Below are 19,015 nucleotides of genomic sequence, written 5' to 3' on the forward strand. Positions count from 1 at the left end.
GCTCTGCTAGAAATAAGCCCTGCATGCTTATGAAAGTAAACTTTAAGGTGACTAAATGCCTTCTACCTCTTCCTTACTGAAGATTTACTTTTTCTAAATGTCTTTTGGGGGAAGGGCAGTTTGTGGAACCAAAGGATGCTTTTGTAAGCAAAACTTCAATTTCCTTTTTTAATAGAGCCAAATGTCACCATTGCTATCCCTGTTCAAGGCAGTGTCATTTTGAAGTGGCTCGCAGTTGAAGTTTATCTTGCCACATCTTTCAAATTTCCTCCTTAAAACAAACAAACAAAAAACATAGCTTTTGGAAAACTACAGTGCTTGGTGGAAGAAGGATGGCATTTGGCTACCCTGTTCTTTCTCGAACGCCTCGGTGTTGCCTGTCTGCGCCGGCCATTGTTGCAATGTAAGCAATACTGTTTGATGCACTGCCACCCTCTATTGTTTGTTCAGTGTTTAGAATCTCCAGTGGGGAAGAGGAAAAGAAGCATGACTGTTAGTACTTCTCAGGACCCATCTTTCTCAGGATTAAACCAGGTCTGAACTGTCTCCTATTCCAACCTCAACCCCAAGTTCATGTGCTTTATTTTTTGTTTTGTTTTTTTTTTTTTCTTTTTCTTTCTGGAGAATGTAGACCTTGCAAAAGCACCTCTTATGTTGGCATTATTCAGACATACTTGGCAAACATGTAACATTACTAAGATGTTTCCCTGTGGCGCTTGTTTAAATTGTGAAGTTATTTCTAAACTTGATTTTAAAAGGGCTAAATGTACGTGCTTGATTTCAAATGCAGAAGCAGGTTTTATTTTTGCCTTTAAAAAATCAAAGGCAATCTGTTCCATGTATTGAAGGGGTAGACATGCCATTCTAGAAAAATAGCAGGGCTTTTGTGTAGGGCTGTCTACTTGCCTTCCTGTASGGTTCCTGCAGTGTCTTTGAATGCACATGGAGAAGTTCTACTATCACTTCAGCCGGGCTCTTTCCCCATGCGGGTTTTGTTCATAAGCTTTCCAACTGTTTGAGAATTCTCTTATTTTATAAGACCAATGGATCAAAATGAGATAATTCCAATATGCTGTGTCTTGGATAAGCACAAGCTTATCCTGTAAAGTTAAGTGTAGAACTCCTGACTCCTTTAAGAGAAGAAGATGGATTGGAAAGAAATGAAGACATATGCCGGTTTCTAGTAGGACAGCTGGAAATTGCTGAGTACAAATCATAGCTCAGGCGTTTGTCCATGAAATCAGTTAGTAGCTTTCCACAACAATAATCTTCACTTATTAAATCCCAGACAGTTAGCTGTGCTGTACGCAAACTGACAGACTTGTGTTGTCTGCTTCTCAAACTTACTTATCAGTTGAGGCAGAAGCTTTGATCTACTTCCCTAGCTGCTCTTGGCAGAAATCTTGCTCTACTTCTCCGGTTTCCTGCTGATCATGCAACAAGCAGAACTAAGGTGGTATGAGGTTACCTGTGGAAATACTTACGTGTCAGTGCTGGCTGGTATCGGTCGATTCTGTGCTCATTCAAATCAGATTTATATCTTCCAACTTAACTTCTTTCAAGGTGATCGTATTCCTTTAACTTCTGCCCATCTAGAACAGGAAATACAGAATAAGCCTAAGCTAGGGAACAAAGAAAACTTCCCCAGGGAATTCAGTGCCGTAAAATAATATCCAGTTACTTGGCTAGTGAAAAACAGGGCTGCATTGCTCAGTTGATTCTTTTTTTTTTTTTTTTAAGGCCCTTCTCATGCATTTTGAATGTACAGAACTTCCTTGTTCAGGTCTAAAATATAGCACTTGTAATAGCTGTGGAAGAGACAGAGCATCATTTGCCTTTAACTCTTTGGAAGAAGGTAGTCTTAACATGTATGTACCAAATACATTTAAGGGCTAGACACCAAGTATTCGTGTATTAGAGGCATACTTTCAATGTTAACCATAGATTCTAGATCTGTGACTTTATCCCTTCATACCATTATTAATGGAAAGATCCCCAAGATTATGGAAAGCAAGTAAAGATTTTGAGTTCTTTAAAGTGTTTGTAACTTCCTGTGCAGTGAAAATATTCTGACTGTATGCATAGTGTTTGGGGTTTTTTTTCCTCCTCTCAAGGCATAGTGTTTTGCTTAAACTAATTAGCAAAGTTCCTGCAAAAGTAGCTGTTGCAAACTGCACATCAGAGGCTGTCAGCAGATTACAAAGCTTTAATCAGAAGATAGGGAATTGCATTTGAGATCAAGTTTTGCTTCTAGGAAAGTTGCATTTGCAGTATAGTAATCACATACAAGCTTTACATTATCTGCTTTAGSAGTTCAGTATCAAAATCACTAATTTCCTGGTAGCTTGAAAACATGTTCTTGCTCACTAAGTGAATACCTACCTCTAGTGGTAGCTGTATTGGGTGCAACAAAGAAAAGACCCCCCCATTACCTCACCCCCATCGTCTGCCTTCCCAAACTGTTGTCTGACCAGCGTAGTAGATTTAAAAACTTGCTTGACATCCTCTTGTTCAAAGCATTCTAGGCTTTTGGGGTGACTTTCAGTAGAACAACTTGTAGAAAGCAAATGTGGAAGAACTGTGCTTTGTGATTACATAGAAATTGTGGCAAGATTTCAGCTTAAGGTTTTCTGCTCTGACTGAATTATTTTTTTTTTTAAAAAGCTTCAACCAGCTATTCTAAAAAATAGCTACTGTGTGCTTCAGAAATCTTCAGTTCTTCAGTATCTTTATGATACTTTCTTGTCAAGCATCACTTTAGTTCACAGCAGTTCCAGTGTGCCCAAATGAGCCTTTCTTTCTGTCTCCAGATTCGCCTGCAAGTCAATCTCTGTTAATTGTTTGCATTTAAAGTCTTATCTTCTTTTCTGGAATCACCTTTAAGGTGATATTGAATAGTTTTTTAGAGAATTTCTTAACCTTGTCGTCTTCCCATCACCTCCCCTTCCCTATCCCCCCAATAGCTGCCTTACCAGTATGCATTAATTTATAGGGATTGTAGTTCCTGCTCCTGTAGCATTAATCCCAGCAATGGAATTGGGCGTTCCCCTTGATGATATGTAGCTTGAAGATTGATTGCTAGAACTTGAAATGCTTCTTATGTACTTCTGCCTTAGCTTTTGTTGTCTAGTCCTGAAATCTTGTCACAAGAAGGTAAAATCTGTATTAACCTTTATAGATAGGCTGGCTGTTAGCACACTAATTAGCACTTGCTCAGTAGTTGCTAAATACCAAATCATTGGGCAAGCTTGGTTATTAGACACCTACATTGAGTTCCATATACTAGGCTCCAGCTTCCTGGCTCTATTAATATAATCAACAAAAGTTTCATGCTGCTGTGATAGTGTTCTGGTAGTCTTAAAATGGGCATATGATTGAAAGCAAGGTGTCTTGTTTGCTGTTGAAGTTTTTGGCCTTATACTCTGCAAAATGGCCTGTGTTTTTTATGATTAAGTGAAGTATAGCACATCATTTACATTAAGTTGCTGAGCTGCCATTAACTGCTTGTATGTGTAAACTGCTTCAGTGTGAGTGGGTTTTTGTGAAGTGTACTTTTGCACGTTAATTCCCTTCCTAAATTGTGCCTTGTAGTTACTGAGCTAGTGTGATACAGACTACAGTAGTAACACAAAATAGTTTAGAACTATGCTACAAGTGTTGAGTAGCACAATCTAATCTATTCCACTGGATTGAGAAAAAGCTTGAACTAATTCAGTATTAAGATTTTGAACTTGCTAGTTAAAGCTAGTTGAGACTCTGCAATGTTACTTTGCTTCCTGTAAACTGTAGGCTCTTACATTGTGTGGTTGTCTTAAATTATAGCTAATACATAGTAAAAGAGGTTGGAATTTCTTATATTGTGTGGGAATATAATCTATTTTCATTTCTCTTTAAGTTATTCCTTATTGACTTTGGTTTGGCCAAAAAGTACCGGGACAACAGGACAAGGCAACACATACCATACAGAGAAGACAAAAATCTCACTGGCACAGCTCGATATGCCAGTATCAATGCACATCTTGGCATTGAACAGAGGTGAGTTTAAGGAGATTACTGCTGTGTTCTTGAAGGTTGTAAGATGATCTTTCTTGTAAGATTCTGAAGTCTCTAAACTAATTTTATATGAATATGTGTGGATATTTCACTCTGGTAAGTACTTTTCTTTCTGGCTGCTTATAGATGGATAGGAAAAGAAAAACAAGGCATCCAATAAGCTTTTTTGAGAGAGGCTAAATCTTGCAGGCATGAGAGGTGCATGTTCTGAATACATTTTCTCAGGACAAGCTATAATTTCAGGTGGATCTGAAGGGTATCAGAGGACCTTCGCAAATATAATGGTGCATTTTCCTCATTGTATTTGTACCTGTCGATGCCACTATTGACTCTCTTGAAAAGCAATTCTGTAGCCAAAAAGGGTCTTTATTCTAAAAGTGGTATCTTTGTCCTATAGTCTTCCTCCCCCTTCAAGTTATCCAGTTACTGTTTATTCTATTGCCTGCAAACAAGACTTCATAATCGTAGTACTTCATTCATACTGTATTTTGGTTTCTGATACACATAAGAGCAGTTGCAGCACTGTTTTACCTAACATTTGGGCATAGCTACTTTTCTTAAAAAACAAACAAACAAAAAGCTCTGCTTAATCAACAAAAACATTTTTATTGTCTGGATTAAAAATCATGTTGCTACTACAGTGTCCTAGCAGCAGTCCAGCGGAGATAGCCCTGCAGGTTCTTCAGAAACGTGTTAGGCACTCATGAGATAACAAATAGTGCCTTTCTTTTGTTCCTTGCTTGGTATGCCTAGATGTTGTAACGTATAGGTGTAATATCATGGCTTTACCTCATGACGCTAGGGTCACTTAGAGACATAGTTAAATCTTCCCTGAGTGTCTATGCCTTGGACCTTTGATTTAATCAGGTTTTAACAGCAGAATTTCTAGTGGCTGACTTTAACAGAACATGTAACTTAGAAATATTTGGGGCTTTAAAATAGAGCATATTTCCTCTTTGTTTCAATTTTCTTAAGGTTCCTTAATTCAATGTCATTATTTAAGCTTACTTGATATGTGGATCAGGTAAAGCAAATGATGGGTATAATTTCTGAAGTAAGCACATGCATACTACAGACCTTAAGCTCTTCTTGTAATGAAATAGCTGTGGTAGTCCCTTACAGTGAAGGGAGGGAACTGCAAAGCGCTATTGCTTTTAGATTCAGTTAGAGGTCCTGTGTCCTATCTGCTGGCACTAGGAGTTCTGATGTAATTAGAAAAGTAGTGTGGTCCATGTTAAAAGTCATTAAACTGTCTAGAAGCAAGCAGTGAAGCAAACAAATAATGTTCCCGTAATCAAGAGAAGCCAGGCCTGAAGTTCTGTGGCAGGATGTTTCAACTGTTAGTGCTTTACTTACTGTTACAGAATGTGTCTTCTCATATGTAATGGCAGCTATTTCTGAGTCACTGTTTGAAATTTTCCATTTCTTGTTTTAGTAATGGAGACTATGATCCAGTCTTCCAAATCCTGAAATTCACTTTTATCAGTATATGCTCAATGTAGTATTTCCAAAGAAGGTTTCAAAATTGAATTTTGTACTTTCTACTACAAAATTATATATTTAAGTACTAAAAGAATGAACTGAGTGGTGGATGGAATCTATTAATGCCTTTCCGCCTGTTGAATCCGCTGCTGCCTTCTCCAAAAATGTAATTGTAGGTCATGGCTCTGTACTGGTTCACTGGATTCTGTTGATGATTAAAATCTGCAAGTCTAATGGAACTAGCAAGTTCTGCAGGCTGGAATTTGTGGTCTTATTTACTGTCATTTTTCACCCCTTTGACCTTGGCTGTGGTTTCATGTTACAGCTAAGATGACCTAATAGCTTGCTGTTGTCAAGAGAAATGAACCCCTCTTGTCTTCCTTGACCCCAGTGCACAGCTAGTCCTTGTTTGTCCTTGTGGTGAACTGGCTCAGGGAACCAAGTGGGTTTTTCTACTGGGTTAACTCCCTGAACTGGCCCCCTGAAAGGTCAGGAAGCTGGTACAAGATTTGGGTTGGGGGGGGGGGTAGGCAGGCACTTTTTGGCAATAACTAGTGGTTATGTTGGCTTGGCTGTAATGGGAAGCTTTACCTGTAGTTTTTCTTCTAATATGAAACTGGAGGCAGCAGATCTGTTCAGGTTCCTTTAGATTATGCTCAAGTAAAAGTTTCATTCTGCTCTCAGCTTTATATATAATCCTGTTCGTATTCCACCCTCTCAGCCTTTTGCTTCTTGGTGGGGTGTGGGGGGGTATAGTCTTTTCTGCCATCATCTAAATACTCTTTCTGCAGATCCTGCTTGGGTAGCAGAGCAGCAGCAAAACCTGACAGGTTCTCAGGGTAAGGGAACCAGGAGGAGAAAAACAGATTAAATTATTTTTCTGTCACATGTAAGATAGGTATCAGCAGTAGAGGGGCAGTCAGAGGAAAAATCTGACTCTGCTATAGCTAGGAAGAGGTGACTTTGCCAGGAGGAAACAACCATGGAACATTCCCCCCGGCCCCACTGAACTGTACTAGCCTTAGTAATCATGGAAGCTGTGTAGCGAAGTATTACGGTGTTCATATGGCTGAAGCACGAATCTAGAGCATATGCAGTACAGAAAACATTTGAAGCCCTTCAGAAGAGAGTCTGCATGCAGATTCTCCATGAAGTCTATGGACCCTTAACTTCTGAAGTTCCCAAACTGCTTTGAAAAGATTTGTTCTGGAAGGAAAGCAAAGCAGTAGCTCTCAGATTGAGGCATACACCCTTCTAAATACCAGTTGTCTTTTAAAAAAAAAATGGAGATATTTGAGATTATTTTTAACAAAAGAAATTGAGGAAAGAATGGAGTTATGCTCTTTGTAAATACACTGCTGTTTTGAGGCTAGATATTCAATATTGGTCCCCGACTGAAGCAAGGTTTAGGGAAGGATCTGTAAAGAAGGCCAAAGATTTTCGTTTTCCTTAAAGAAGTTAAGTAACATTGCACATCACTTAATTGTATGTACCAAGGAATGCATTGTAAAACTTTAATTAGTTTTGTATCCAAGCTACTTAGTTAAATGGGAAAGACATTTAATGCTTCATTTCTTTTCTTCTTTATTTTTCCAAAGTTTTATGCTTCCCTAAGTATTATAATGTAACTGCAGATAGAAGAAACTTAGCCATGCACAACACCTACTGACTTGCTTGAAGAATGAAAACACTCTCCTGGTTTTGGTGACTTGTTACATGTATGCCAGTGGTATCCTAAACTTCCAAATGTCTTAGTTGTATTAAAAAGAGACTTTCTTAGCACCAAAACTGTTTTTAGTTTTTGTTCCCTAATTCTTCTTTTTAACTTTGCAATGTTCACACATCTTGGAATAAAATATGAAATGCTGAAATTTGTAATTCAGGGGTTTTACTTACCTTTTTACAGTCGTCGAGATGACATGGAGTCTCTAGGCTATGTATTGATGTACTTTAACAGAACCAGTCTGCCTTGGCAAGGATTAAAGGTAGGTTATGTTGCCTTTTTTCTTTCCTTTTTTTTCTTTAAACTCTCCACACCCACACCTTTTTTTTTAAGGTTTGAAAATCATGCTCACTGCTGGTCTGCATAGGTTGTTGTATGCAATATCTACTGCAGTTATACAAAGAAGCTTTTTCTAAGGCACAGTATTTATAGAATGTAAGAGAAAGGTTCTTTCTGCTTATCGTGCAGGAGGCAGAATGTGTATTGTTTAAGTCTCTTAAAATTTATGCTAAACAATAGCTTATGTCAGTCTTGCAAAGTTGTTATTCTCCTGTCCTAGGCTGAGGCCCTCTTTGGGAAGTGGAAAATAACATTTTTAGTGGCTTCTTCAGTTGCTGTGGAAAGCATGGAAACAGTCTCATGCCTAGCAAGTTAAGCTGTAGTGATATCTTCAGTCTAGTTTGACTAGAATGGCTGAATGATTATTAGCTGAAACAGAGTTTTTTCAAGTATTATTATGTATGGTAACCAAGTACAAGTGTGGCAAATATTTATTTCTATTATATGGACTTCAGTGGTTTATTTCCATCTTTTAATTGTTTTTCTTCGTCCATGTGGGAGTTGTGTAACTCAGATGGTGTTGCAGCTGCAGATCTAAGACTTCTAAATAGGCAAGCAGCTTGTGAAACACTAGAACTCTTCAGCTGCAAATGAATGTAATGGCTGCTTGCTGAAACACACAGGCAGCACTTGAATAGGGTACTGAGTGGGAATTAATAGAACTTTGGCAAATGGATATGCAAGTCTGGTCTATTTAATGGACAAAAGCAACAGCTAGAACTACACGAGCTGTGCCATGTGACAGAAGCATTAGACTGCAACAAATGGTATTAAACTGTGTCCAAATCTTAATACCAGATTGACCTTCATTCTCTTTGCAGTAAGTGCGTGGGACTTGGAGATTTCATGTAAAATACTTCTGGTTGACCAAGGGATTTTTGTTTTTTGTTTGGGTTTTTTTGTTGTTGCTGTTTTTGCTACTCTTAATCCGGTGTTGCACAATATCTCTTATATTGTGACCTACATGTTCCACAGGCTGCAACAAAGAAGCAAAAATATGAAAAGATTAGTGAAAAGAAAATGTCCACTCCTGTTGAGGTTTTGTGTAAGGTAAGAGTTTCCAAACGATGTCATGCAGCAAAATGGAAGTTCTTTTCTTTGGTGTTTTTAAAACTAGAGCCAGTGTATTAGATAGTCTCACACTGCATTTGCTGCTGAATAATGCTTTTATGACAGTCATGAATTTCTTGTGTGTTGGCCACTCAAAAAGATTGTGAATATGTGTTACAGGGCAGTCATCCTCTGCCGTTTATTAGAACATTTCATGGTGCCATCATTCCAGTTCCTGGTGACTGTCTGCTATGCAAGCTCACAAGTTTTCTCGAGTGGGGCTTGTTTGTTTCTTAAAATTGTGGTGAATGTTTTACTTGTACCCTCTGGATAAATAAAACCAAGGCAGAGCTGTATAGCTTGCCTATGCCTGCTTGCTGCTGCCTCTTTAAGATTCTTCAGGTTGTCTTCTATATCTTGAACAGAAGCTATAGTAGAATTGGATGTCAGGTAATCTTTAAAGCCATGTTGCAGAATAGCAGTTTCTCAGTGCTATCCTTTAGGTCTTCAAAGGATTTCTTCCCTGTCTCTTGAAAGCTGTGGCTGCCATATCCTTGTTATCAAAGGTCCTTGGGAACAGGTGGTAGTGGCTGCACATCACATAGCAAGCACCAAGGATCACACTTTCCAGTCATTAACATTTATACACCCTTACAGTGAGATGACTTCTTCCAAACCACTAAGTTGTTCCACCCCATGTTTTCTCTCTTGTAGTACAGCATTAGCTTATGCATAAACTATTACCTACTCAAGGGTGGGGCTTAATATAGCAGTAAATGTGCAAATACATTAAGTAGGGAATCTTTGAAAGAGGTTTTCATGTTTTAAGTCCTCACATTTAATAGTGGTAAGTATCCTTGCTTCTAGTATATTTAAATAGATTATCAAGAAAATGTATGAAGTAGAATCTTTAAAAGACCATTGTTACTCATTTCAGAGACCTGGTTAATAAGAACTAGGTTTAATTAGGTTGAGTAAAGCAAAACATATACCAGCTAACAAGTCTGTCAATTGAGAGGGAAAGGAATGTGTACCTGGGAACTTGCTGATGAAATCCACTTTCTGAAGTACAAAATAATAACTATAGGCAAAGTGGAATTTTTAGATTTGAATCTTCAGACAGTTTTGTCTGGCATTATATATGGGATATAGCTTTTTTGCATTCTGTTAGGGTTGTAAAAGGCTTTTCATTGCAAGTCATGGCTTGATTAATGTTGTTGATTTACAGGGATTCCCTGCAGAATTTGCCATGTATCTGAACTACTGTCGTGGCCTGCGCTTTGAAGAAGCACCAGATTACATGTATCTGAGGCAATTATTCCGTATTCTTTTCAGGTCAGTCTCCAAGTAGAAAAGTATAGAAATTTGTCAGTGCTGTACTAGTCAGTAACTGCTTTGTGGAACTTGCACTGTAGAAAGCTGATCCATATGTGTATGGTGTAGGGAGGAGTTCTGGGATTTTCTTTACTTCTCAGAGTTTGAAAAATGAATCCAAATTGCTATTCAGAAGACCAGAAAAATACTGTGCAATGTTAAGTATGAAGGAAAAGATTCTCCTGTTTGAGTTGCATGATCTGACCACTAATGCCAGATGTTTGAGCCCACACTTCAGATTCTGTTGCAAGTGGATTAAGAAATTGTTCCCTTCATAGAAGTGTTGGAAGCTTTTTATTTTTGGAGATTGGTGATGGGACTAGCGGTGATACCCAGGAGATTGATTTCAGTGGAGAGCAGTAGTGCTGTTTCTTTGTGCTTGTTAGAGAAATGAGAACAAAACCCCAACTTTGTAGAGTGAATAGTCTGTGAAAGCTATCAAGAATATCCAGGTTTCTGGAATCTCCAGAAATTTTTATTGAAGAATTTGGGATTTATAGTACCATAGTCTCTCTTTAAAGCTCTAAAGAAAAGCTCAGAACCCCAGTGCAGACAAAGGGATAAGCTGGGTTGTGAGGAAATGCTTTTACAAATGCAGACTTTTGCATAAACAGTGAAGAAAACACTGCTTGATGGTATTTGTGCTTGCTTCAAGAATCCCTTTGAGTTATCAATAATCAGCATTTATATACCATTTGTAATTTCCAAAGCAGGTTACAAATAAAATTAATTTCTAGTTCTGGTTTTTCAGCAGTCTTGATATTAGTAACAAGGTAGCTATGATGTGTTGCAATAAAGTATTTCACTCTTTTCTAGGACCCTGAACCACCAATATGACTACACATTTGACTGGACAATGTTAAAGCAGAAAGCAGCACAGCAGGCAGCCTCTTCCAGTGGGCAGGGGCAGCAGGCCCAAACCCCCACAGGCAAGCAAACTGACAAATCCAAGAGTAACATGAAAGGTTAGTAGCCAAGAACCAAGTGACGTTACAGGAAAAAAAAATTACACTAATTTGGACAACGTCGGCAATTTAAGTGTTAGATCAAGGAGGTGGTTTAAAAAATATATTTGGCTGTTCATTTAAAAAACGAAAACAAAAAAGACGTCCTTGGAGAATTTGACTACTAACTTTATACCAAAATGTCCTTGTTCTTCATATCATTTCTTCTGGGGATGTTGGGTCATTTTAACCACTGCATCTTTTGCTCCCGCATTAACCCCTTTCCAAAAAAACAAGAAACTGACTTGGTGTTGGGAATGTGTTATATTTTTATTTATTTATATATATATATATATATGCATATGAATATATATATATATTTATTTACATAAAAATATATAATACAATCCAAAATCCTAGACCTAACACTTCTTAGGGGTAATTCTCATTAACTAGGCAAGGATCTAGAGACTTTGGGTTCTACTCTATTTCAGCTGTAATAATGCTGTGGGTTTGCTTCTGTTCTGTATGCCTGAAATGTTGGAAACAGAGAATTGTGAATTATCTGGCTTCCTCCAGAGGGTTTACATTGAGACATTTGGTCCAGAGGTAAAGGAAAGGGCCAGTGAGCTCAAAGTGTCTTGCCTAAATTGAGAAATAAACCTGAACTGCTGTGGACTGCCAAGTCACAATTTTCTGGAGTGTCTGGATGTTCTGGGGTGGGTCTTCAGATTTCTTGACTGTTTATAATGTTTCCAGGTTATGATTTCAAGGGGAAATGTTGTTAAATATTCAAGATCTGATTGTTCTAAAATTTGAAACTGAGTGGTTCTGAAAAGGCATGTAAGATTGTTTTGCACATTCTGGGGACTTTTTAAAATTCAATGTTTTTTCAAGTAAATCTTCCAGTGTTAGTCTAGTAAGTCACTAGAATGAAACACTGCAACAGCAGATGGCTATTGCAGCCAGTCCTGATGTGAAACTGATTCTTCAGGATGAGCTATGCATAAAATTGAAGCCAGTGTGGTTGCCCAAGTGAGTAACAGAAAAGCTAGATTTAAGTTACATACTGAGGTGTTGCTACTTCTTGCTACTCTTCAGTAATGTTTTGTCTTGACCTTCGTTTTGGCACTGTCACTTTTTCTTAAAATGAAAATCCCATTGAAGCTTTTTTTTACAAGACATTCAGCTAACATGGCAGACTAGGAGTCAAGGAAATGCAGAGGAGACTTTGTATTATGCTTGAAATGTTTACCATAAGTTTATCAGAACCTTGTTTATGTATTGTGACTGCGCTCAAACCTTACCAGGTATCAAAGCAACTTAATAAAAGCACAACTGTTCTTCTTCATTTTTCTCAATGAAATGAAGTATCTGCTGGTCTTCCCAAGGCTCAGTCTGAAACAGTTTCTTGAAGACACATTTTCAGTAAGCTACATTTAAATGTCAGATTCTTTGTGGCAGAAAGTCCAACTTGCTTTGCTGGAGTTGACAGGCATTACAATACTGAAGGCTATAAACAATTAACTTCAGCTGAAACACTGGTATGTAATAGACTAACTGATTAAATACCCGGGTTTAGATCCCCACCCCCACCCCCCGAAGTACAGAAGCTCTGACTGGGGTTCAGAACCCACTCCTGAATCCAGCCTGATGTTGGGGGTATGTGGAAAGGCTGTCTGTTAGAGCAGGAGGAAACAGTCTGAGCAAGAACACAGATTCCTCACAGCAACAGCACTCTTCTTTACAGTGAAGGTCTTAATGGAGGTGAAGATCTGAAAATAGAAACTGGCTTAAATTAGGTTGTATGCACATGAAACTTTGTTTTGCTGGTAAAGTAGTCTGAGGTTTAAAGGGCTACTTGCCTGACTCAGACTATCTCTGACCAAATGCCATACTGTAAGTGAAGAAAAGGTAATTATGAAGATTATTGGCCTCCACTTTCTAGTGATGGTTCAGTGACAGAATGCAAAGCCACATCTGAGTGACAAGCGTGGATACAGTGAGGGTCTCTAGTGAGTGAACTTTGTAGACCATTTCTGTTTCTTCATAGATTTTTTTCATTGCATTGTTTTAGGGCAGTAGTAAGGCCCATAGTTACAGCCATGAAGAAGTTACTGTTTTTGTGGTAGAATTTCATTGTCTCTTGTATGGAGTAACAGCCTTCTGGATGAATGGTTCCCTCACTCTGCTGCCCCCCCCCCCCCAAAAAAAAAAAAAAAGGTTCATGATCTTTGGCTTGATTAAGCTGTAATGTCAGCAAAGCATTAAAGTAATACTTGTCAAACTTATGAAGGCTTCCCCAGGTTCCTAAATAGTTAGCTTAATCTCTTCATTAAAATAAAGGTCCTAAGTTTCTAAAATCCTACATGACTTTTTGTGAGGAGTATTACCAGTTGAAGATCTTCTGAAATGAGTTAAGCTCAAGCAGGAGGTTCTGGTTTATATACTGCTGTCATATTAAAGATTAATGAAATACTGAATAATTTTTTTGAGTTCTGTATAATTCTTACGCAATTGCTGTAGCAAAGCCTATCCTGAAGAGGCTTGAAAGGTTTGACCATATCAAATTATACCCACTTTGTAACTATATCCAGTTTAATAAGAGTACTAGAAATAGCAATATACAGATGCATTTATTGATAAAAATCTTAGAGTATACTGTACAAAGTGCAGGTACTGTTGAAAGCATGCATCTTGGAAGAATCTTAATTCATCCAGAGATTTACACTACTTACACTGTAAGTATGCTCATTTGCAGATATTCTTGGCTGTCTTAACTCAGACCCATATCTTTTTTTTCTCTCATCTGTCCCTCTTCTGGAACCCTGTACAGTGTCTTTTGTAACAGCAAGATCAGCATTTTTTGAACTTGGGAGAGAGGAACTGTTTCAAGGGATAGAGTTTCTGATGTTCTTCTGATTCCAGGAAGTTTAACTCTGGATCTCTTGACAGTGCAATATGACTGTTCAGGTGCAATTTGTGACCGTGCATGCAGTCAGCTTCCCTCAGATATAAAACTGACTCATAACTGTCAATCCCCAGGATACATTTGATCAATCTATTTGCAAGAGATGTTTTTAATTCACTTCAGTGCGGAATTCTGTAGCCTGTCAGCAGTCCTATTAGCATTCACTGAAAGGCTTTGGTCATTGGCAGGAATTCTCAGAACAGACTTAAAGTTTGTTCGCTTCTTGAGGTTTAGCCAATTGACAATTCAAGACTTCACTGCTTGTTTTTCATCTACTTAATAGGAGAAAAGTTTGAACGCTTCTCAAGTACAGGAGCTCCTTAGAGCCTGACAGTACAGTTATTCTGCCACTTTTGATCAGATCTATGCTTACAGAAATGGTAAAGCAGTTTGAGCATCCCTCATATGGCCCCGAGGTTATCAGAATTCTGGGGAACATCTTGGATGGATGAGGAGCAATGATGAATGTGCAGATTTGAACTAGTCCTGTACATAGTGAAGATTTATGTTATAGAGACATGCCTGCGGAAACTTTTTAGCATATTCTTTATATTGGCAAAGTCTGTGTGCTGCGTGACCATTTTGTCAGCTCATTTAACAGCAGTGCCTGAGTTTGAGAACTCATCTACATAGTCTTAAAAGGATTTGCAAGGGACTTTGGGTTGAATCTAATTTCTGACTGCTCTTTGTAGAGTTGGGAATTCTTTTGCACGTAATACCTTGGATTTGAGTAGTTCTAATCTGAAGCAACTTGCTTTGGGTGATTTTATCACTGTTGTCTGCAGTGTTCTGTGTAGAACAATGTGGAAAGAGGAGAGGGGAGCCCTCACCATCAGAAAAGAGTGGTGGACACTCTTGACGGCAGTGCACGTATCACAGGGCTGCTCAGTCATTCAGGCTGGATGTTGAAATAGTTTGTTTTCAGGAACTGACCACAAAGAACAAAGTTATTCAGCAGGTGTTCTCATACATGGGGACAACAAACTGTTGCTCCCTTGCTTGTGATTAAAGGAAAGGTGATCTCTGCTGCTTGAAGGGACAACTGCTGAAGATTTGTGTTTAGATGTCTCTAATTCTGTCACATCTTCTTATGTCTCCCACTAGTTTTTCAAAGACGTTTACTTTGAAGAAGGCCAGCAGTGTGCTCCAATTTCGATAGTAACATTGCTTTGGCCTGTGCAAATATAGTTTCTTGAGCTACTTAAAATGGATCTGAGTTGAACAAAACCATCCTCCAGATGACTGATGTCTATGTATTTACAGGTTAGATGCTTTTCTAACTATAAAGAAGGCCTGCCAAAGATATCCATGTTACATTTAAAAAGTCATCTGGTTATTTTTTTCATCTATTGGATGCCAAATGGAGTCTGGATCATCATGCTCTACCCTTCAGAAGTGATGTGGCTTTCCTGACTTTTGCGTAGTAGAGACTGGTAGCCCAAAACAAACTTGTTAGCATATTGTTTGTCCTCAGGTTCAAGATCCCATTTTCACTTGAAATGTCAAGGCTTCTAAAGCAATGAATTTGTTTCTACTTGGGGAGCACGCTCTCTCATTCTTAACTTAGTTTTGGTTGTTTTAGTGGAGCAAGTGGTTCAAATAATGAATCTGTGTTCCTTGCTGAACACATTAAGTGGAAAAGCAGTGTAACTTTCTGTTGAATTGATCAAGTTTATGGGGAACTTCATGCCAGTGGGATTAAGGGATTACTGGGGCTTCTGTGAGAATTTGCACTCAAGAAGCAACGTTTCTGTCTTAATTCTGCTGCAGGTTTTTTTCAGAATTTTTACCATTAGGTTCAGGAAAGTATCCTTCAGTACTTTGAGTTCAAAGCCATTGAATCTCTTCCAAGTTACCTGTAACCTATTCTGAAAGAATTTAAGCTATTTTCTAGGTGCTATCCAGATACATTTCTGAATGTCAGGCTGCATTTAAGACTTGCTTGCATTTGCTCCTGTCCAGATGACAGTACAAGCTATAGCTGAGGTCAACTTTGTCTACAGTTACTTTGAAGATATTTCTGTTGTAAAAACTCAGAGTTGTTGTCCAAGTTAATTCATACATTCACAAAATACCATGCTATTTGGAAGGCATTCAGGACGGAAACTTGCTTGGCAAAGTAGTCTCTGGTTGACTCTTGTTACCCTGTAATAGCACCATAGTACTACCTGAGTCACCAGAAATGGGAATATAAGAAATCACATGAAGAGAAGACTGACTTAGCTTGCAGTAACTGGTTCTTTGAGTTCTGTGTATGTGTTCCTTTACTCTCCCCTTTCCTCAATGTATTGAACTTGTATTTTGGAGTTCTGAACATTGAAGCAATTGTTCTTGACACCCCACCTTTCCTGTCACACAAGTTGTTTCACTTGTCCTTCCAAGGACAGAAGGTAGGCTGGGTTCCTAGTCACTGTCAAAGGTTCTCATTTCTGTTCTGGTCACCCAGAGAGTCATACATCTGAGCATGTAGCGAACACCAGTTACTGTAAGGTAAGTTATTTTTGTTTCTTTCCCCTTCTGTCTGTGTGACACTGCCGTACTGCGTCTCTGAAGAGCACCACYGCAATCAGATGACAGTTTGACATTCAAGGAAATAAACATGAGGCATTGCAGACAAGGAGAAAACAATCCTATGAAATTACATCCTGCTTCCTAGTGGCAATAACACATCTTATTTTCAAACTGTTGGTCTGAATTCCTGTTTGAGGAATGTGACATGCAGCTGGTGCATAATCGTGTGTTCCATTGCAGCAGTAGGTGCGAGTATGAGGTGTGTGTTTGAGCTAAAGGGTGATGGCAAATGCTGTTAGCTTTGGAAAAGGATATCGGGAACTCTGCGGTTCTAAGATGGAGCAACATTTTCCCCTGTGAATGACCGTAATTGTTGGTGTTTAATTCTCCTACCATGGAGGCTGTTTCTCATTTTCTTCCAGTGTCAGTAAGTTGCCCTTGTGTTTATCTTGCAGGTTTCTGAGCATGGAGAGGATGGGACAAAGCAGAGCAGATCGGAGCAGGACTTGTCACTCCCCAAATCCTAGAAATTTTAGTTCATAAGTACACTTGCCAGTGGCTGTGGGCAACCATTTACTTGGTGTAAAGAACTTAATATCAGTATAAACTGGCTCTGGGCAGCGTCGATGATGCTGCACTTTGAGTTGTAGCAGCTGTAATTGTGAATATTACTGAGATAGTGAAACATGGTGTCCAGTTTTCTATTGCATTTTTTTCAAGTGGAAAAGTTAACTAATGGTTGACACACAAGTGGAGAAAATTGTGCATATGCCAATTTTTGTTACCTTTTTACTTTGAACTACACTGCTTATGAGATCTCATTGTTTTGGAAGAATGGCATGAACAGTCTTCGGCAACAGTTGTGATAATTGTAAATGCTCACAATTGTGCACTCTTTTCTGGTTATTCCTCCCTGGGTTTTGAAAGTTGTACACTTAAAACATTCTTAAAGTTGTTGGCTTCTATGTGCAACATACCAAGCCAGCTGACATGGTAGTAACCAAAGATTCCAGTTTTTAAGCGTATGAAAGACTCTGCCTGCTTACCTGTGCTAGAAATAACAGCATCTAAAGTGAAGACTTAAGAGAAACTTAGCGACTACTAGATAATCTTTAGGACTCTGCATTAACTCTATAATGTTCTTGGTATAAAAGGAAAAACAGCATATTTGTCACAGAAATTTAGTTAACATCTTACAACTGAACCTGTATGTAAGTTGCTTAGATAAATGTAATCACTGTAAACATCTATACGATCTGGGATTTTGTTTTTATTTTGAAGCGGGAGCTTTTTTGTTTACAAGTTCATTAAAAACTAAAAACTGTTTCTGTAAGGAAATGAGATTTTTTTTTAATTTGCCTTGTTAATTCAATTTAAGAAATCTACATCACCTCTGTTTTTTTAAAACCAGGTTTCAAGGCCATTTGTTAAGCAAAAGAAGTCATATTTCTTTCTAAATCATTTTAGATTTAGTGTTGTAACTCTTCCTYGCTTTTGTTTTTAAATAAATTTTGTATTTTTTCCTTGAGGGGGGAGGGGCAGTCTTGCATTTTTATAACCTGTTTGAGACCCAGCCCTCTATATGAAGATTGGATTTTTTAAAACAAAATGGCATCTTTTGCAGACCCGGTATTGGTAGCCTTTAAGTGTTGCCATGTCATGCATTGGCTGGACTGACTTGTGATTGCTAGTCTTGAGAAAAATTTGAATGGAAGTATTTGGATGGTTTTAAACCAAGGCATTTTCTTTCAAGTTCTTGTGAAGTGGATATGACCAGATTTATACTTGTTCTTGGGGACAGCCTCATACCATGCAGAGTTCACATTGGTTACTGCCCCAGGCTGTCTTCCTTCTCACTCCTATTCTAGCCCAGCTGAAAGAAAGAATACTTTTATTGCTGGTAATTCTTTAACAGTGTAATTTATTCCTTTATAGCATGTCAGAATAAATTAAAAAAAATGTCTGAAAATGCTGCCAGATGCCTATTGTGTAAATGTTTTATATGTTAGCTCTTCTAGACAGTAGCAGAGTTCCTGGGCACAGTCCCTGTTTTTACTGTTGGGAGAGGTCTTTCGTTTTGAAAACTCTGTTACTTCAAGGTCACAAAACTTGCACTTTGTGCTCATGTCATTCTAGAGTGGCAGTCTGGATCAAGGCTGTACTCTTTGCAGTCACTGTGCATACTCCCTAAATGAGAAGGCTCTGCCCTGAGAAGATATGAGAAGATATGAAATCTTTCAGCTGGAGAACCCTTTGTTGTGTGCTAATTAACACTTCGATAGATAATCTGGGAGTGCACTGAGGCAAAAAGTCTGCCAGACCTCATAGAGACATCAATGCATATTTGGAAAAGTTGTTTGCTGTGTACAGAACATTCTCTTTTTGTTACCTGGAAGGCAGAAGAAGAAACATAGCTCACTCTCTGGCTAGTTATTTTTAAGGCTCAGAGATCTGCCCCATCCAAATAAGGATGCTTTATAAGCAATGGCTCATATAAAAGATGGTATGTTTTTAAGAACTGGTATCTAAAATACTATGTTATGTCCTCCTGTGCAGACAGAGCATCTG

General features: G+C 38.4%; 1 protein-coding gene across 5 annotated transcripts in view; it reads left to right on the forward strand.

The window, feature by feature from the left end:
* CSNK1A1 (casein kinase 1 alpha 1) overlaps positions 1-18,424 on the forward strand; it is a 37,032-nt gene extending 18,608 nt beyond the window's left edge. Inside the window, exons 5-11 of one of the 5 annotated variants that reach the window (XM_026063082.1) lie at positions 451-534; positions 3,896-4,035; positions 7,442-7,520; positions 8,573-8,647; positions 9,876-9,982; positions 10,838-10,986; positions 16,903-18,424. In XM_026063082.1, coding sequence (XP_025918867.1) covers positions 451-534; positions 3,896-4,035; positions 7,442-7,520; positions 8,573-8,647; positions 9,876-9,982; positions 10,838-10,986; positions 16,903-16,910 — 642 coding nt within the window. In that variant the 3' untranslated portion in view covers positions 16,911-18,424. Of the gene's footprint in view, positions 1-450; positions 535-3,895; positions 4,036-7,441; positions 7,521-8,572; positions 8,648-9,875; positions 9,983-10,837; positions 10,992-16,902 lie in introns of those variants that run through there. The other 4 variants (XM_026063084.1, XM_026063085.1, XM_026063086.1 and 1 more) reach the window with 4 other exon arrangements.
* Positions 18,425-19,015: the final 591 nt, after the last annotated feature.

This window comes from Apteryx rowi, unplaced genomic scaffold, assembly GCF_003343035.1.
Source record: "Apteryx rowi isolate R43461 unplaced genomic scaffold, aptRow1 scaffold_2, whole genome shotgun sequence".
Taxonomy (NCBI): Eukaryota; Metazoa; Chordata; class Aves; order Apterygiformes; family Apterygidae; genus Apteryx; species Apteryx rowi.